The sequence below is a fragment of the Tasmannia lanceolata genome, unplaced genomic scaffold, assembly GCF_043159265.1.
Source record: "Tasmannia lanceolata isolate RefF3 unplaced genomic scaffold, GAP_Taslan_0.1 ptg000008l, whole genome shotgun sequence".
In the NCBI taxonomy this organism is placed as follows: Eukaryota; Viridiplantae; Streptophyta; class Magnoliopsida; order Canellales; family Winteraceae; genus Tasmannia; species Tasmannia lanceolata.
Genome location: NW_027518685.1, coordinates 25,625,857 through 25,646,716, shown reverse-complemented (window position 1 = coordinate 25,646,716; position 20,860 = coordinate 25,625,857). Strand labels below are relative to the sequence as shown.

Genomic DNA, 20,860 nt, shown 5'->3' with positions numbered 1-20,860 from the left:
ATTATCTTGGATTGGTGTTTCTGTATATTGTTATTATTAATTCTCTCTGTTGCCCGTCATGCTGTTGAATTCATATTGCCTTATTTTGTTCCCTTTCTCTGTTTATTGATCATTTTGTTCTATATGATAAGTGGGTGCTTTATTTTTGGCACTCTTAACATGTATTTGCACTAGGGTTAATTAGGGCAGGCCCGGCCGGCCCAATCATGGCCAATCAGGGCGGGTCAGGGCCAGCACTGAGCCCTGTAGGGCGGGCCATGGGTTGAGGTTTTTCGGCCCTGACTCAGGATCAGGGTGGGTCAGAGCCGAGATAATGGGATCCAGGGTTGGGCTAGGACTTTGAAAAACCCGACCCAATCCGTCCCTGTTGCGGCCCTACTCCCATGACTGCTCACAATACGGAACGTGACGTGTAAAAGATTTCTCACACGTGCTTTCAACCATGCAAGTTATTTCTTCGAAACTTCAAGCACCCTCTCCTAGAAAAAAAATTTTTGAAAAAAAAACGTTCACGAACCTTTTCATCATATATAAATAATACACCGCCTCATCCCATAACCAGACTGCGACCCCCCCGCTCTCTCTCTCTCTCTCTCTCTCTCTCTCTCATACAGGAAAAAAGAACAAAGAAAAAAAAAACCCTTGCTCTCCAATCTAAACGCTCATTAAGAATGTGGGGGGAATCGGATCTTGCCTTGCTGGAATCTATACGAAGGCACCTGCTAGATGATTCCGACAATCTCGCAAGCTTTACCGCCGTTGATCCGACCTATTCCGAGAGCTCCGACTTTGAAAACAGCTTACTTACTAACCAAACAGAAAACTGGGCCGAGTATCCATCAAAAGAGGATAATTCCCCTAAGTCTCCTCCATTGGCTAAGCCGCAGAAGCGTTCAGGGACGGCTCGGGTGGAGAATTCGGCGGCTTCTGTGTTGGAGAAAGCAAAGCACTATAGGGGCGTCAGGAGAAGGCCGTGGGGGAAATTCGCGGCGGAGATTCGTGATCCTGTGAAGAACAGTAAGCGGGTTTGGCTTGGGACTTTTGATTCGGCTGAGGGCGCCGCTCTCGCTTACGACCGAGCCGCTTTCAAAATGCGTGGCTCGCGCGCCTTGCTTAATTTCCCTCTCCGGATTGGATCCACGGCCAGGGAGCCCCCGGTCATTGGATCCTCTTCCAAATGTCGGAGGGTCGAGGGTGGGACCAAAGTGCATCAAATGGACAATGGAACCGTTGATCAAGGGTATTGAGAGCAATGAGATGATCCAACGTTGCAAAACACTAAAGCATTCTTAGATAGGAAAGAGATGATTGAGTTTAACATGTGTAAACATGAATGGGAGTCACAGCCTTGTGACTAATCTAAATCTGTGATCAAAAGCAACACATCTAATTTAGTCGCTGCTACGATCATCAAAACACTTTCTGCCAAATATGGCCTGTTGGTATGATCAGTTTCTTATTAAAATGGTCTTATGGGCCCTAATTTCTTATGGACCCTTATACATCCTTCTATCATCCATATTTTAGTTACTTTTTAATTTATCTGTTCTTCTCCAATTCTCTTCTTCATCTTCTCTCTTTCTCAGTTTATCTTTTGTGTCTCACTTGTGCGGTGTGGGTCTGATTAGAGATAGATTTTCGGTTTAAAGGACTACGATATGAAATCAGTTTTGTAAAAGGAAAAAAGATTGTCGTCTCTTGTGACAAGTGCAGAAGAAGACAAAAGTGTTTTACTTTGGTTTATTCATGTTCCCACATTTGGTATCGAACCCGGATAGATAAGGATGGGAAATAATGAACCTTTTCAAACAAAGACTCTCAAGGTTTGAAGAGAAGACCTTTGAGTACTGGAGGATTTAAATGCAAGTTTGTATTTCACACTAGAAGATATAGAAAGTTGTTGAGCAAGGATACATGAAAACTAAAATGATCATGTTGGAAAGTTGACTTGTTTCCTGTTGCGGTGGGAAACCGAAATAGGAAAGTGGGTTTTTTGGTTTTAAACGTAAGAAATAGTAATGAAGAGAGGGTTCTTCTTCGGGGTGTGACGGAAAGAGAAGAAGCTTGGGGTGTATGTCGGCTACCTCAAGCGGTGAGAGAGAGAGAAGGGAAGAGAAAGAGAGGAGGAGAGAGAGGAGAGTGATTTAATAAATTCCAAGCTTTTCCCAAAAATTCTTGCTATCCAAATAGGGCCTTGGCTCTTATCCGGAAACTTTAGTGTGTGTGTGTGTGAGAGAGAGAGAGACACCCTCAGTCACATTAAGGATGATCCCAACCGTCTGGTCAATGTCAACTTTCTAGGCTTAAGCGTAAAATCGAGGTTTTACCTTTGTAATATTCAGGATTTTAAGGTCCTAGATTATAAAATCTAGGATTTTACAAACCTGGATAACAAAATCCATGTGTCCAAACATCCCTTTTGTACTTGGTGAAAATTTTTGTGTGTGTGTGTGAGAGAGAGAGAGAGAAGATGTTACATGTGCATGTCCCATTAGCATAAAAGGAAAGAAACAAAAAAAAAAATTTGGCTTGTCCCATTAGCAAAAAAGGAAAGAAAGAAATAAAACTTGATAGAGATGTTGCTGAAGATGATGTGTAGATGATGTTGAATTTCATGTACATGTCCCATGGCATAAATGGAAATAAAGAAAGAAAAAATCTTGGTGCATTAATTACTTACTGACATATGCAGGGAGGGGGACATTGAAGAAATGAGAAATTATACGGTGGCCGCCCTTTATATGTAAAGGGCGGAGAGAGAAAAAATCATCCACCTTGATTTTGGATCAAGGTAAAACTAAAAAAAGGAAGTTTGACCTAGATCAAAAATCAAGGAAGAGAGTTCTTTCTCTCTGCCCTTGTTGTTGGACGGTCGGCCACCATATATAAACTCTGAAGAAATAGTGGGGGGATTAACCAATGGCATGTCAAGTGAGAGAGGGGGCATCACTTGCAGACATAGGGGACATTAATTAGTAGCTTTTACATATAAGATTTTTACAAATTTAAGGGGCCAATTGCCCCCCCTCGGCCCCTCTTGCTTCCACCACTGGTTAAATCCATTGTAATCTTCGCATATTGTTTTCTAATAGTGGAAGATCATGTTCTTACCCGTAGATGTAGGCATCTTACTGAATCATGTAAATCTTGGTGTTCATCTTGTGGCTTGCTTTTGGTTTTACTTTTCTATTAATTTGTGTACGATCGGATAGAATTTGCCCTGTTAGATTTTCTCAACTGATCAAGAGAGGAATACTATTGTTGAAAGATAGATGCTGAAGAACTCTACTGAACAGTGTTCTTATTTTGGGCCACGTGCACAAAAAAGACAAATAACATGCAAATTTTCTGTTATACGAAATTGAGCAAAACACCCTTATTTTAGGGATAAATTTTAGAAGTAAACCCAGCGAAAATATATATATCTCAAATCAAATGTAGACTTCGTTCGGTGTTTTCCGTGTGTGGTGATCAGTTCAGGTTTAATTAAAGGGATTGAACCTTTCGACTTCCTTCCCCCGTGAGAAGTGTGTGATGTATTTTCCTTTGTTTTTTTGTTGTTATTTATGTTTTCTCTCTCTCTGTATCTCTGGTGGACCACCTCGGCTCCCTTTTCAATATATTGCCATTTCAAAAAAGAAAAGAAAAGGGATTGAACCTTAAATGTAAAATTTCTTTTGGTTATTTACTATCAGTCTTCATTTCCAAAACGTAGTCCAGTTTTAGAAGTGTACAGCAGTTATCATTTCTCAATCAAAAATATAAATTGAAGCCCATGAAGAACCATTAATAAATGAAGCTTGGCACGTGGTTTTAGTGACTTTGGGTTGTTGCTTCTCGTTGGGTTCGGATATGTTATAAAAAAACAGAAGAAATGGAATTAACCCATACGCTACAGTATAAATTGCTAAACTTTTCAAATTTCAGACAAAACCTTATATTGTATTCTCCAATGCCATTAAAAACAAGTAGAAAAAACGAGAAAAATGTGTGGCAACATCTGTTGCGTAACCTTTTTTCAGGAAATGATATATTAACATGAAGATTCTCGTTGCTTTTTATGTAAATTAAGTAAAGGGCGCCCCTAAATCGGATTTGACCCATGGAGGAGCCCTGTTTTTGCAAGGGCGCCTGTGAGTCTAGATTCCCTTGAAGAGTAGTAAGATAATGGGCTCCGTTTTGCTAGGGACTTTCACAGAAACGCATTTCGCAGATGACTTTCACAGAGCAGTCAAATTACTAATTTGAGTTTTGACCGTAGGATATCTTAGCAACCGTCGGATGGACTCGCATCTCATCTCATGGCTGCATGTTGTTTATTGTTATTACTTCTACTTTGTTTCATAAGCTGTTCAAGGCTGATTAGACCATAAAAGACAGGTTGAGTTCGGACCATTATCAAAACATGGCAGTGTCAATATCAGAAGAAAGATAATGGCAACGGGACTCACTACGAGAAATGTTGGAAATTTATTGAACGTACTTGTTATACAATAAAAAAAAAACACGACCATTATGCATGGAAAAAAATATTACTGGGCTCCGTTTCTTTCGACGTAAAATGGGCATGAAAACAAATTTTATGCCCAATTTTACACTAAAAATGAATATAAAAATTGGTTTACGTCCATTTTACGTCGAAAGAAACAGAGCTTAAAACCGAGCTAGAAAAAATTTTCATCTATAATGTATATAATAGCTATAAAGAAATTTACATTTATAAGATATGTAATTACTATAAAGAAATTTCCATTTACAAGCTATTTATTAGAGCGAGGTTAAAAATGTAAGGTATTCAATATCAAGAAAGAAAGTCACATCTAAAAGATATTTAATATTACATGTATGAGACGTTTAATTAACAATCATATATTGATTTTCATTTATAAAGTATTTAGTAGTTAAGAAAACTTTAAATTTGTAATGTTTTAAATATGTACCCTGGAGAGCCTCCAAGTTTTCGCATTATACATAGTATATTATTGCATACTAGGTTTTAAATAACCTCAGAGATACCTGCGTTTCTCCATCACATATTACATATTTCATTCATGTGAAAAATATAGGCTTTAATAATAAGTTTTGGGAGATGATATCCCGCCTCCCCCAACTAACGGTTTTCGTGAGAATGGTTCAGTGCTTGAGGATATATTCACCCTCTTAAACATTTTTCTTTGCCTTTAAAACTTAACGAAAAGCATTCTGGGGGTATCATTTCCCTAAGTTTTTAGTAGGTAAAAATCGAGTCAGATGTGTTCTTATTCGTTGTAAGTTTTCCTCTTTAGGTACTTTTTCGTGCCACAGTTAATATACGAACACCCTTGTTTTGATAATCATACAGGAGAATATGGAGATAAATAATCAAAGATATGTTTGGATTTTAAAAAGGGAAGTGATATACTCGCCCCCTTTTCTTCTCTGCGACAGCCCCCTCTAGTGTGTAAGTGTAATTAACTATTTATAATTAATTACACTACAAGGAGGTGGCACAAGGAAGAAAACGAGTGTCATTGACAGTTTCCATAGAAGTTCATGGAAGTCAACAAAAGCCTACATGTAGGCACACCCAAAGTCCAAGTTTTTAAGTGTCACTGATAATCTGTGAGAGTTCACACAACATTTAAAAACCCCCGTGCGAGCTCAGACCCCTAAGACGACCATGTGGCACGACATTTACCGGGTGTCATCATGTATTGAGTTTTTAATAATCACACTCCCTTATTTCACCTGTTTTGACGTCCAAGTGAGGTCTGCCATTATCAAAGAATGGGAGTGATCCGCATACATGCTCTCTAACATACAGTCACAATCCATCGAGCAATGATAGAATGAAGGGCGCCCCTGCAAAAACCGACTTCAAGGGCGCCCTCATTGATGCAAAAACCAACTTCAAGGGCACCCTCATTGAGGCTATGAGTGCGCCCTTGAAGTTGGTTTTTGCAAGAGCATCCTTCATTCTATCATTCCTCTCATCAAGATCATTTAAAATTATCAATTTTTCGGGTCCCACATGTGCACATGCATTCTTAGTAAGAATGACCCACATGTTTCTGGTCTGATTTTTGGTCTCTGATGACACCCACGTGACAAACGTGCGGCCGAAAATGTGGCTTTCAAGAAAAGAGTATAAAATCCAGCCTCCGTGCCAAATAGCAGACGTTATCATTGGCAAGTGGGAAAAAAATAATCATTTACAAGATGCTTTCTGTCACAACCTTAGGCCCACTTCATTTCCAAAAATGGAAAATAATTTCAACAAAATCATTCCTTTCCTATCTACCTTCCTATCTAAGGAAACTGCCCCAATAATTTAATTCGGGGTTTTGTATGATGTGTGAGCGTGAAGTACAGTATTTTTCAGAAAGTTATACAGTGGGGCCCATTTCTTAGGAAGAACCAAACAGTTCATTTTATGGCTGTACCCGTAAATCATCTCCTTATATGGGGTTGCACTTCATAAAAACTCCCACTCAGATGATTTACAGGGTGCAACATATTTTCACTGTGGCCCATCAAATGAATTGCTTAGATTTCCCTAAGAAGTGGGACCCACTGTACTTTCTGAAAAATACGGGACTTCTCGCGCACACATCATATAAATTAAAATCTCATTACAATAAACTAATATGAACCCCACCAAACTCCAACTTACCTACCAAAAAATATGAAAAAGAATTTGGTGGGTTACAATCAGTGCTCATCTTTCTACCATAAAAAAGGTGCATTATGGGAAACAAAGAAAGGATTTTGAGAAGGAAAATGATATGGACACCACCACCTAAAACGGGACCTGTAATGAGAATATGCCACGTGTTAAAGACAATTTTACTTTTTGGTGATTTCCCTCAACTTTAGGGATTGCTCATGTCATTAGTGATGTTGTGGCATGAAGCAATTTGTTCAGTCCCCTTTTAGGTCCTACTCTCGGTTTCCCTAGCATTACTCTTTTAAGAATTATTGAAAAACAAAGTATTGGTGATATATCAATTATATGAATATGACAAAATCTGCTAAAAAGTAAGCCTATGTGGCTGTTCTCTCATGGAAAAGTCCTACAATTCCCATATTACTTACATGAATATTTATGGGACCAATATCTCCACCACCATATTTTGATAGTGTCACTACTCACTTCATTTACACTTTTTTAATTATCTTTTCTCAACTGTTACAGTACTCAAGATGTCCTCAACATCCAAATATAACAGAAGTGTAAAATAAATTGAATAGTGCCATCTTTGCCGGTGCAACATCCTTACTGTTGACCATTATGTCCTATGTGTGGGAGCGGGAAAGTCAGTGGCCCACATGCTTATCCATTGCAGGTATGCTCGAGAGATATGGAGTAGGATTCTAACCATGTTTGGGGTTTCCTGGGTCTTTCCAAATCACATGCCTTATATTTTGGATAGTTGGTCTTTTGCCCTAGGCCAAAAAGGGGCAGACCTTATGGAACTTGTCATTTTTAGCTTCTATATGGGTCATTTGGAAAGAACAAATGCTCGTACTTTTAAGAATGTCGTCAGAAGTGCGCCCTATTCCCTCAGGATCATCTGTTTAGTGGTCTATTTAGCAAAAAGCCTCCTTGAATTTACATTCCACTCGGTGTTGAAAAGAGATTTGTAATAGTAGGGAGATGAGAGGTTGTTTCTCCTAGATGGATCCCTCTGACACTGAGTAATTGAAGTTAAACTTTGATGGATCTAGTCTGAAAAATCCGGAGCCCTCAGTTATTGGAGGTCTCTTAAGAGACAAGAATAGTATTACTAAGAGGTCTCTTAACACACCTTGCTCGTATAGGTGTGTCTCGAGCAAAAATAGAGTTTTTTTCTTCTTTTTTTCCTCCTCCGTGAGCAGACCCGATGTATGTTCTTTTGACTGTTTTGTTCTCGTTATGGCATTGCGGATGTGATCGCCTAAAATCTATTCATAGCAAAACTAATAGTGTTCCAAGTGGAGGAGAACAAGATAGTGCATAGACGAAAAGGGAAAGGCATAAATGAAAGAGACGGGTCGCGGAGGTATTGCCCCCTCAAAGTGGAAATTGCTAAATGTGATGAAAGGTATGTGACCTGCTTCGTTGACGTTAAAACCCAATAGCTCGTCTCCAAAATCTATCAACCCTTATCCACAGTGTCTCGTGGGAGCCACTGTATCCATCATTCAAGCCATTTCCCTCTATAGGAATCTCTTAACCATAGCCGTAATAATTTTACTAGTAGTAATAATTTTCTCCAAGAACAATCTCTTGAATTCAGTGAGGCAGGCAGACTAGGCGTTGTGGGTCCTACGTTTAAGTGATCTGAATCATCCATTTGATAGTTGATATGCCTTGCTTTGGATATCCTATGGCTCAAAATCACGCATCCAATAATTTACTTTTCCTTTTGTCAAAAAACTGTGTGGGCAACTGTTCGAATTATATAACATCAAATACACATTTAGATGTTATGATTGCATGATCCTCGTCGTTTTTGCCTTGTAGGAGATCCAAATCAAGGGCCTGCGAAATGAATGGTTCAGATCAAACAAAGGTGGGACCCACTATTTCGAATTTTGTCTCTCTCAATATATTACAATTAGGGGTGGCAACGGTTCGGTTTCGGTTCGGTTTGGTTTGACCCCCAAACTGAACCAACACCGAAATTTGAATCGGTTTCATTCTACCGAACAGAAATTTGAATTTTCGATTTGGTTCGGCCAATTTCGCCATCCCTAACTCATAATCATTAGAAATTGGGGGCAACGGTTCTGTTTGAAATTTGAACCAAACCGAAATTTGAATCGGTTTGGTTCTACCAAATCGAAACTGAATTTTCGGTTCGGTTTCGATTTGGTATCTGTTCGGTTTCGGTTGGATTGCCACCCCTAATTACAATGGACTGAATGGAGGAATGCTTTTCTTCTTCGGTTTGACAACGACAAGTCAAATGTTTGAAGGTTGAGAAAGTGAAACGGTCCAATCTATATCGTTGAACTTGATTTTTAATCAGCCTACATATCTTTGTTTTCAATTCAGATTGGCCCGTAAAAATAGAGACATCATATATTCGCCCCTTTTTGTATTTGGTACAACCCTCTCTGGTGTAAAAGAATAATAATAAATACCGTAGAGGGGCTGTCCCAAGTAGGACTGGGAGATAATATATCACTTCCCTAAAAATAGAGAAAAGTACGGAATGTGGTACAAGTTAGAAATTACGGATTTAGGGTATTTTTTAAAACAAGCATCAAACAAGGGTGATTTTTCAAAATTGGGTGGGAAAAAGACCCCAGTGCCCTTCTGATATCAACAGATTCCTCGTATGTTACCCTTCATGACAAATTCACAACCCAACGTCAATCATTATCTTTAAATTAATATTTTGTTATTTCTCACTTATCTTTTGGGTGAAAACAGCTACATTATTGAATACTAGTGGACAACCCGTGCGATGCACGGGGCAAAATATAACTAATTCGCCAAAATTTTGCTAATATACGTAGGATATTGAGAGATAGAAACAATTTTGCTAAAATCATGGGACATAGTGGAGATTTTTTTCTCCAATAAATAGAAACAATTTTGCAAAAAACGTGGGATGTGGTGAGATTTTTTCTACAATCCAAATATATCACCTTATGGAGAGAGTTTTACGTTTTGAGGAGGGGTGCCACGGGCGCACCCACATCCTCGAGAATTATGTTTTACACATCTCTTTTGGTTAAGAAAGGCGACATTATTAAATATTTTATTATTTCTCACGTCTCTTTTGGCTTAGAACGACGACATTATTATTAGTATTTTATTATTTCTCACATCTCTTTTGGCTAAGTATGCTGCCGGATTCTAGAGTACGCAGTCGGATTCAAGGAACACCTATCATTCAAAGATATCAAGTACGCCGCCAGATTATAGAGTACGTCGCCGGAATATCGAGTACGCTGCCGGATTTTCTGGGTTCAAACATGTGTTCCAAAATAACCAAGTACGCCGGTGGATTCTAGAATACGTCGGCGAAAATAAGGTGTACGCAGGCTGAATTCAGGGGTACGTCGACGGAAATAATGGGTACATCGGCGGAATCTCATACAGAGAGATGGCGGTATTGTTAGAAGACGCCACCATTCCATATTGATGTCCACGTGTCGTGGATCCGACCATCTATGCATATTGGAGACGGCCAAGATTTAAACGAACCCGATGGACTCTAGGTTCAAAGGAAAATTTCAAATCCAAACCAAACCAGCTGTGTACATAAGTGCCAATGTTCTAAAAAAAAATTTAACACATGTAAAGCATCCATCCGTCTCTGGTTATTTCCGACGGCCAAGATAGAAACGAGCCCAAGATTTTGTCGGTTCAAATACACATTCAGACAAACCAAAAAAAACCTTGTGAAACATGCCAATTTAATGGGCAGTAATGAAAAATGAAGCTGAAGGATGTTTCTGTTGATGCCAGAAGAGTATTGAGGTCTTTTTGCCACCAATTTTGAAGAATCACCCGTGTTTGATGCTTGTTTTAGAAAGTACCTGAAATCCGTAATTTCTTGAAACTATACACACATTCCGTACTTTTCTCCTTAAAAATAAGGCAAAGGACGTGCCCTAATGCAATCAGGTGCGGACACTACGGATCAATGGGTCCCACATTTAACAAGTCTGATTTATAAAAGGGCGATGATATTTTCACCCCCATTGCATTAAGCATGCACCCCCTTATAACGTGATTTGACTTCAAAAAGCATTAAAGTTAAAGTTGCCTGCTTTGCACGTCAAATCACGTTATAAGGGGAGGTGCACGTAATGCAGGGGAAGTAAAAATATCATCTCCCTCTATCAAATTGATATTCTTGGCTCTGTTCTTCTTTGGCCAAAATAAATCAAGCCAATCATGCAGCCCTAACCATCTAAGTATTTAATGAAATACACTTTTTGTCTATGTGAAATGATGCGAGTTTGATACATACACTCTTTGGGCCCATGCATTTATGTCATCCTATCCGTTGGTCCGACGGAAAACCACAAGTCAGGCCAAATGCCGTTGAAAAAACCTTGATCGGATGATCTATGGTTCTCGATCAATCAATCTTCTCATGTGGTCCCATGTTATTAAGATGATCCAAAGCATTCATTTGAAATGCCCTTACATAGATAGGGTGTGTACAAAAAATCAGCTGCATAGGATCATCCTAACCCATCCAAAAGTGGAGGGCAAAATGGAAAGACAACCGTTTGTCACAAATCTGCCCATTTGTGCCCTCCACTTTTGGTGGGGTTAGGATGATCCAATGGACCTAATTTTTGGTACACACCCTATCTGTGATAGGTCCTTGCAAATGAACGGTTTGGTTCACCACAAAAAAAAATTGGGACCCATGTGTTTGGGCCTCGAGCGCATATAAGCTTATATGTGCTCGAGCGCACAATCATTTTCCTCATATATATATATATATATATATATATATATAGAGAGAGAGAGAGAGAGAGAGAGAGAGAGAGAGAGAGAGAGAGAGAGAGAGAGAGAGAGAGAGAGAGAGGGTTTCATCAAAGAATCTTGGGGCACTGTTAGAATATTTATTTGGTCACGGACAACACATTGGAAGAAGATTTGGTATGGAAGTTAGCCTTTAAACAATGCTTTTGAATTATTTAATTGATTATTGTATCTAAGCAAGTAGTAATTTTGCAGTTATAATTAAAAGATTAAGGTACAAATTGGCGAAATAGATGGGGGAGATGGTTCCCTGCATGTGATCAAAATACACATGCTAAAAATAGAAAATTCAGGGGCTATAGAAATGATGACCTATTTTTCTTAAGATAAGCTTTGGTCGGTGACCAAGTTGGCCACTATCTCAAATATTGCAGGAGAGATTAGATATATAAATAAAGAATTAGATAAGTAAATCTGAAAGATTCACTAATCCCACATGAGCGATGAATTGGCAGCAATTTTTGGGTGAGGATGGAGAAAATATGTAATTGATGAGAATATTTGCTAAGTAATCAAAAGGTTTGTCATTTCCGGCTACATAGAATTTCGAAGGTCGAACCTTGCTCTCAGGCTGGAGATGTCCCTATAACCGAATGAATGGTTATGTGACTGTTTGACTGAAATGGTGTGAAGGGAATGAGAAAAGCCATAGTGAAAGGCCATGAAGGCCAAAGGCATGTAGAGTTCTTCTATAAGAACAGCCCATCTCTCCCCCTGTTATTTATTCAATCAGTATATTTGTTCCTGCCAGTGTCACACAATTGATCTCTTACTGGCTCGACCCCTCACCATTTCACATTCCTTCATTGCATTTTCTAACTTCTGTTTATTGTAAAACTCTCTCTGTAATTCATTAGTCCCACGGTGAGGTCAGCTCCGATGCTTAAGTTAGCACATGCACCAACAAAAGAACTGAGCAATGATATTATGGAACGATGCTGGAGAGTGGTGAATGCAGTCATTAGATGCGTACCTTAGAGTTACGTCTCCTTTTATAGACTCAGAGTCCTCGACAATTTAGAAAACTTGCCATTCTTGGAGTCATTGTAATTGACCAACTTCCCTAAGGAATCGGTTTCCATGTTTATCTTCATAGCAAGGGAAGTTACCTATTGGGGCTAGGTTTCTAGAAGAGGTGTGAAATGACTTCCCAACCCTCAGTTGCGCCTTGTTTCCCACGTGTCGGCCTTCTATTGGTGGTCCAATTTTTTAACCCAACAATCATAAACCAAAATAATAAAGAAAATAATCAGAAAAGACGATTATAAAAGCCTGTGATTGAATCAAGGTGCCCCCCAAAATTGCCTTCTCCTTAGAGACTACCCATCCCATATAAGGGTGTCAATTTTGGCTCGGGCTCGGAGGCTCGCTCGAGCTCGGCTCGAATCCTTAACGAGCCGAGCCGAGCCGGCTCACAGGCTCGTTAAGCTTAACGAGCCGAGCCTAATTTAGGCCAGGCTCGGCTCGGCTCGTTAAGAATTTAATATATTTAAATATATATATTATATATTAATTTATACATTAAAAGGGTTGTCCAGGGAGTGAAAGGGGGGGGGGGGGCAAAATATGTCACTTCATTATTGGAACCCCATTTCTTACTAGGACCACCCCCCATAGTGTAAAAAAAGTAGTCAAATTACACTAGTAGGGCTGTCCAGGGAAGATGAGGGGTGTGAACATAATATAACCCGAGCTCGGTAAGGCTTGCGAGCCCGAGCCTGGTTCGAGCCCGAGCCCGAGCCTGGTTCGAGCCCGAGCCGAGCCGAGCCGAGCTTTTGAGCTTAACGAGCCGAGCCTAATCCCATAAGAGACTCCACTATGCACTCTACTTGATAAAATCTCATTCGAGTCCGTTTAAGTAGCCCATCTATATGAACCAAGCAATGGCAGAAAGACCTATGGATTTGTGGCCGTTGATTTTAGATGTAAAATTAACATGGGGTGTTCGACCATTGATTTTAGATGTAAAAACACTAGAAAAATAAAAAAGATTTTAGCCATCCATGTTTACACGGCTCAGATCGATCGGACAAGATCTCTTGTCCCTACGGACAATCATCATATAGTAGAGCGATCCGAGAACCGAGTTAATCGAGTGAATCGGCGAGTTAAAGAAGGATTCCCATGACAACTTTGCTGACGATTCCAAACGTGAGCTCATACGGTCGACCGTCTATTCGCCGATCTAAAGATTTAAGCACATGGTTTAAAACCCCCGTGCAACTTGCATCCCTGAACTTTCACAGAAACACCCCAAAAAAAATACCAAGTTCATGAACCTTAAACTCCTATATAAACCCTCCAACCCCACTTTTTCCCAAATTCGACCCTTTCAAGCACTCTCTTTTTTCAAACATCTATCGATGATGTACGAACAGAGTTTTGAATCTGATCTTTCCTTATTAGAATCCATAAGCCGGCACCTAATGGAAGATTCCGATCATCTCACGAGCTTCACCACTAGAGATCCGACTTATTACCGGAGCTGCGGCATCGGAAACAGCCTATTCCCCTGCCTAACAGAGGGTTGGGGCGAATTACCATTAAAAGAGGATGATTCTGATGACATGGTGGTGTACGGTTTCCTCCGTGACGCTGTCAGCGTCGGATGGATTCCGTCTCCGACAACGCCCGATTCACCGGTTTCGAAAACTTTCCCGCTAACTGCGGCTGTCAAAGCCGAGCTGTTGGAGCCGTCGCCGGCTCCATTGGCTAAGTCGCCGGAGAATTCAATGCCGGCGGTGGTGCCGGAGAAGGGGAAGCACTATAGAGGCGTTCGGAGAAGACCGTGGGGGAAATTCGCGTCGGAGATTCGAGATCCGGCGAAGAACGGGGCTAGGGTTTGGCTCGGGACTTTCGAGACGGCTGAGGAAGCCGCTCTGGCTTATGATCGAGCCGCGTACCGGATGCGCGGCTCGCGCGCCTTACTCAATTTCCCCCTCCTGATCGGATCTCCGGCTGCTGAGCCACCGGCTCCGGCCTCTTCCAAGCGCGCCTCGCCGGAGCCTTACTCCTCTTCCTCTTCCTCTTCCTCCTCTAACGGCCCATCAAAGAGGAAGAAAGAGAAGTAAATCGGTAGCCCCGGCTCAAGCCACTGTGGGACATAGAGTGGCACATCTAACACGTGGCGAGCAACGAGTGCTCAGCTAGTGCCACGTGGCAAGATCTAAAGAGCTGGATCTAGCTCTCTCTCTCTCTCCCCCAATTTTTTCAGTAAATACGAAAAGAGTTTTTAACTTTGGGGGAGTCGGTAGGGCTGTTTGTTTGGTAGAGTGAGAGATTGTGTGTTGATGATAATGTTGTGTACAGAAGTTTGTTTATTATTTCATTCCACCTTCACGTGGGTTTCTCTTAATTTAATCATTTCTCTCTACATTTTGAATTAATTAAGCATAAATGATCAATCTAAATTAGGATTACAGTGGGTCCTACTTCACAGGACGGGATGATCTGAGCCGTTCATTTGTTGGGCCATATTGTAAATAGGTTGTACCCACAAATCGATGGTAGAGACATAGTAGAAAATGATCAATAATTTCATCCACAAAATCAAGGTCATGGTATAGCAGAGGTGCCACACACCATTTTACACCTCATTTTTTTTATATTGTATGGCCCACCATCTCGACTAATCCCATGCATATCGTGGGGCCCACTATTTTACACCCACCTAGACCTGGCAAACGGGCCGGGCCGGGTCAACCCGCAGGTGATGCGGGTCACACGGGTCGGGTCAGGAAATGACCCGCATTTTTGCGGGTCAGAATTTACGTGACCCACGCGGCCCGCGGGTCACCCGCAAATTCAAACATTAGATGGCCCACAGCCTCTCTCTGTATTAGGTGTCTTCCGTGAGAGATTTTTTTTTTTTTGAGATATTTTAGATCCTGCTCGCCTTAGCTGAACACGTGTCCCCTTAGCTGACATATCTATGCTTGCCTATACAGTTAGCTTTCCAAGAATCTGTACTCCCTCCTCCCCGCCACGACCCTATCCTTAGAAACGGATTTTTGGGGGCTCTCTCTCTCTCTCTTCCACGTTGCAAAATCTCTCCTTAGAGAGCTACCTCTCTCTCTCTCTCACTCTAAGAGACACACCGCTACCCTTGCCTCTCTACCTCAAACAACTGCAGGCCCATTTCTCTCCGAAACACTCCATCTATCTGGATCTTTCTCTCGCCGGAAACAACAGAGAAAAGGCGCTCCGCCGAGCTCTTTGCATATAAAACCCCAACTTCTTCTAATTTCTATTCCTTTAGGTTGGCTTTTGCTTCTAAAATATGAAGATACCGCGGACCCAGATCTGAGATCTCTACGTAATCCATTTGGGGCCCACACACAATAGAAGATTGGATTTTATTGAAGGATTGAGATTGTTTGATTGGAGCAATTTGTGGGATGGTAGGACCCACAGTATGAACGGTTGTGATGACCCCCCTGTCTTTTTCGCAGGTGCCCGCGGGTTGACCCGACCCGACCCGTGTTTTTGCGGGTTGGGTCACCCGCGGGCTAGCTTTGACGGGTCACTAAAACTCAGACCCGTGCCCGCAAATTTGGGTCGAGTTTGCCAGGTCTACCCAACCCACCAACTCCATCTCCATCCAAATCTAAGCATAGGGTGGGGCTCACCATTCTCCACCGAAATCACAGTGCCGCCCTTTATATTCCATCTCAACCGCCAATTTTATAATAGACTCATTGGATTAAACATCAGGAGCCCCTCTATGTTGTACCCCCATCAAGCTACGTATAATTTCCTACCTCCTAAGTTGAAGAACAGAGGCTTGACCATTGAGCTATATGCTAATATCAGATATCAAATAAGAGTTGTATACCTCTTGAAGAATACATGGGCCGACAGAAGTTCTTCTCTCTGAAACCAGAGAAAAATAAATATTTGAATTTTAGTGCAAGACCAGAAAAATTAACTGTAGACCCTCCATTGAATTTCCTCTAAAAAAAATTGACCATCCATCTGCCGTTCAAACTTAATGACGAGATTTCATTCGACTGCACGCCTTATATTGGGGGAAAAGGTCTCCCAGCCGTCAAATGTTAAAGGTCTCATTCACACACGGGTAGGGAACGGTTGAGATTTCAGAAATCGGACCCACAACCAATCCATTCCATTCCCATTCCCATTCCCAAACCCACGACCAGGATGATTCAAGCCTCCTTGATGAAGGGTGATTGAAAGTGTTCACTTCAGTATCACGAATCAACCTCAGGACTCACATTGGATCTTTCAATTTTCAAGGTGATTCCTTGGATAATTTTATTATATTGAGTAAAACCTTGAGATTAGTTACCCTGTTTGTATAACAAACCCTATCCATTGGTGCTGTTCTCAAGGTGATCAAGGGATTGCAATGTTCAAGGATGCAATAAGCCCCAAAAAAATTCAAGTCATACCTAGCACATATATCGAAATACAGCAAATGCATTTTCCTTCATTCCCTTGAAATAATAACTGGACTTCTGCCTTAGGCCCTGTTTGTTTTGGATTTTGAGAACCCAATGTGAGTCCAAAACTGAATAATGGACTCAACATTATGGCTTGTTTGTTTTGGATTTTGAAAACCGATTATGAGTCCAATAATCAGTTTTTGGCTAACAATCGGTTCTCAAAATCCAAAACAAATAGAGCGTAAACATGACTTTGAGTTCAATATTCAGTTTTGGATTCACTATCGGTTCTTAAAATCCAAAACAAATCTGAGCTTAATCTTTCCTAACTACAGCCATTAAAAAAAAGTGTATCATGGTTTATTTTTTTGAAAGTGAGCATCATTATCAAAACATGTGAACAGAGATCATTTCCCCATGAATGAAGAGACAAACCAGAAACATGAAAATGGTGCACCCCACCTCACATTGTAATGGGCAAACCCATAAATGGCAAGCCTTGCAGCTTTTGGCATATTGGTAAGGTACCTAACATTTAGTATTAGAGCCAACTCGAACCACATAAGAGACGACCTTTAAAAAAAAGGCTACATGGAGCCACCAAAGTGAAAGCCATTACAAAGTAGGCAGCTAGACAGAGGGGCAACTTATGAAAAGGGCTACCTGAAAAAACCAAAGTGCAAGCTGCCAAGGACTAAGCCACCGACGAAAGGGGCAACCTATGAAAAGGGCTACCTAGAGAACAATCAGAGTGAAACCTGTCACAGAATGGGCAATCGATGTCTATAGAGTGGGCAGCCGAGGATATCGACCGTAGAACATGGTGGAATATTAATATTACGATTCTAAGTGGTTTAAGGGTCTAACGTTATGCAGACTTTTGGCCTATTGATTAGGTGCCTAACAAGGCATTTGCCAGCTTTTTATACACAAGACTCCCATGCTTCACACAATACCTTATTTCAATCCAGACCCAACCCCAAAACGGATGAACAAGGTAATGTAGTGACAAAATGGCATTGTGGCATGCCTAATTTCAGGATTGTCAATACTATTTCCCTCTTCTCAATTCTAATACTACCAAAGATTAGATAAGAGATTACCCAAATCATCTGCACATAAGAGAAGGGTGAAGTATTATGCACTTTTTCAGATGAGAAGTTTAAAGGGTGAGCTGAGCATAATGTAGATATGCATTGTGGATTAGAAAAATGGAACCTTGGGTTTAGCTGCTGAGATAATCCTACAGAGAAGATTTTTCTGCTATGAATGATTGTCTGTTGGTCATCAAATTATTCAAGGCCTAACAGCAGCGAGAATCATGTCCAAAATCTCAAATGACAATCTTTTAAAATTCTCTAAGTGTCAATATAGCATGGGAGATCAGTGATTAGTTAAGAAAGAAAAAGCACAGAAGCAAGAATATATTATGTTTCCCTCATTCAAGGGGGAAGCCCTCTGCATAACTCTCAGAGAAGAAATCAACTTACTAATCATACCACACGACTCCAACAGATAGAGTTTGACTCCTACAATTAAGCATAACTCTCAAAATAGACTCCTACCTATGAAGGGATCTTCAAGACAACAAATACAAATAAATAACTAGATAGTCATACGATGGAAAATAACTGAAAACACAAAGCAAATACGTATCATTCCACCCTCAATGGAAAGAACCTTGTCCTCGAGGTTCAAAATGTGGAAAGCGCGCCTTCAATTGCTGCCAATTTTCCCAAGCAGTATCCTTGGATGCCATATATCACCATTGCACTAGGACCTATGAAATTGCTCTGCTGTGTTTCTTCACCATCCTGTGCCGAAGGACAGCTACATGTTCAATAAGAAATTGACCTACATCATTAACATCAGGCAAGGCTGTTTGTGGTATAATCGGCTGTCCCAATTTCTTTTTTAAACATAAGACATGAAAAACAGGGTAGACCTTTGAGCCCTCAGGGAGTTCTAGATTATAAGCCACACTGCCGATGTGCTGTAATACCCTATACAAACCATAGAATTTTGATGCCAACTTCAGATTTACCCTCACTGCTATAGTAACTTGTCGATATGACTTCAATTGTAGGAAAACCATATCCCCAACCTGAAATTCCCGCTCAATCCAGTGCTGCTCAGCTTGTTGCTTCATTTTGTGAATTGCTCGTTGCAAGTTTCTCTAACCAAACGATTGAAACTATCCCTTTCTCTTACTTGATGTTCTACAACAGTCATCGCTGTTCCTCTCGAAGTACATTAGTGTGAGTGAATGTCGTGGTTGTCCATAAACAACCTCGTATGGGGTGGCAAGGGTAGCAGAATGAAATGACGTGTCATGCCACCACTCTGCTAGAGATAGCCATCGAGCCCACTGCTTAAGCATGTCCCCTGTAGTGCTTCTACCGTAGGTCTCCAGGCAACAACCTCTGTTTGCACATCCCTTTGAGCGTGGCAAGACGAGCTTATTTGCAGTTTGTTTCCTCGGAGCTTAAAAAGCTCTTGCCAGAAGTGACTCATGAAAATCAGATCTCGATCACTAACTATTGATGTGGGCATACTGTGTAACTTGAAAACATGGTCACGGAATGCTTGGGCAACAGTTGATGCAGAATATGAATGGCTTAAGGCTGTGAAATGGACATACTTACTAAGGTGAACGACCACGAAGAAGATAACATTTTTCCCATAAGAGAGTGGCAGGTCCTTCAATGAAGTCTAAAGAAATCTCTTTCCAAACTCAAGTGGGAATTAGTAGTGGCTGCATGAGGCCTGGTATGGCTATATTCTCCTCTTTATTTCTTTGCTACTGCTCACATTATTTCAGCAGCATATCTTTGTGTCCTATTGCATACCCTTCCAATAGAGAGACCGACAAAGCCTCTTTTAACATCTAACGGTACCTATGCACATCTTCACGTAGCCGATCTATGCATCTCATGTAACATCAGCTATCGCAATGGTGAAGTGCTACTGATGACTAACACAGTCCTTTGTGCAGCTAATTAGTAGTTGTAGACTTGTAGCTCTGGGTCAATTTCCCACTTAGCTCTAGCTTGATGAAACCATTCTGTGAGGGGAAGTTTGATGACTTGGAATTCCTCGCCTACCTCAGATTGTAGGGAAAGAGAATCAGCGGCTTTATTCTCCAATCCCTTGTAAGAAATTTCATAATCATATCCAAGCAACTTAACTAGTTTTGTTGGGCTGGAGTAGTGACCCGCTGCTCTAAAAAAAAGGGTGGCCCAGTGCACGACGCTCCCGCCATTGCGGGGTCTAGGGAGGGCTAGATGTATGCAGCCTTACGCCTACTTTGCAGAGAGGCTGTTTCTGTGACTCGAATCCGTGACCACCAGGTGACAATGGAGCAACCTTACCGTTGCGCCAAGGCTCACCCTCTTGACCCGCTGCTCTAACAAGAACTTTAAACTATTATGATTAGTCTTGATCTTGAATTGTCTCCCAATTAAGTATGGTCACCACTTTTGCACAGCATACACAATGGCCAACATCTCTTTCTCCATATAGGAGTCTCACACATATAATGTTACTCGGTGAGTGAGGCACATGTTATGGCCAAAGCAAATCCTAGTCAACTCAGCACGACACGGTCGAGTACACGGTTGACGCAGCTGAGTACTCAGTTGATGCGGTCATAACTTGGGAGAGGGAAAGGAGTTATGATTGACTTTGTAGGGCAAAATGCAGATTCGGACAAGAACGCAACCAAGCTAAAAGCGAGTCAACTCGAAGGAGTTTATGATGAAGCGTGAGAGTTTTGAAACTATGCATGTTATAACAAGATTTGTTCTTATGAATTTGACTGTCATGCACGTATGTGCCTAGCACTTGGTTCCAGTTGCCAGTAGTGTAAAGACAACACAACCGCAACAGTGCTTACCCACAGAAACAACTCAGAAATCCCACCCAACCCCAGTGCAAAACTGACCCTTCCCTCGCAGTGTCATGCCAAAATTGTGCG

General features: G+C 41.1%; 1 protein-coding gene and 1 pseudogene across 1 annotated transcript; both read left to right on the top strand.

The window, feature by feature from the left end:
• The first annotated feature begins 627 nt into the window (after positions 1-627).
• LOC143883489 (ethylene-responsive transcription factor 1A pseudogene) lies at positions 628-1,550 on the top strand (annotated as a pseudogene).
• A 12,166-nt stretch (positions 1,551-13,716) lies between these two features.
• LOC143883488 (ethylene-responsive transcription factor 2-like) lies at positions 13,717-14,834 on the top strand. Its single transcript, XM_077386836.1, has one exon. It carries the CDS (start codon positions 13,753-13,755, stop codon positions 14,548-14,550), a length of 798 nt encoding a protein of 265 aa, XP_077242951.1. The 5' UTR covers positions 13,717-13,752; the 3' UTR covers positions 14,551-14,834.
• Positions 14,835-20,860: the final 6,026 nt, after the last annotated feature.

Coding starts and splice junctions, on each gene's coding strand:
- LOC143883488 (XM_077386836.1), top strand. CDS start 13,753: ATGAACCTTAAACTCCTATATAAACCCTCCAACCCCACTTTTTCCCAA.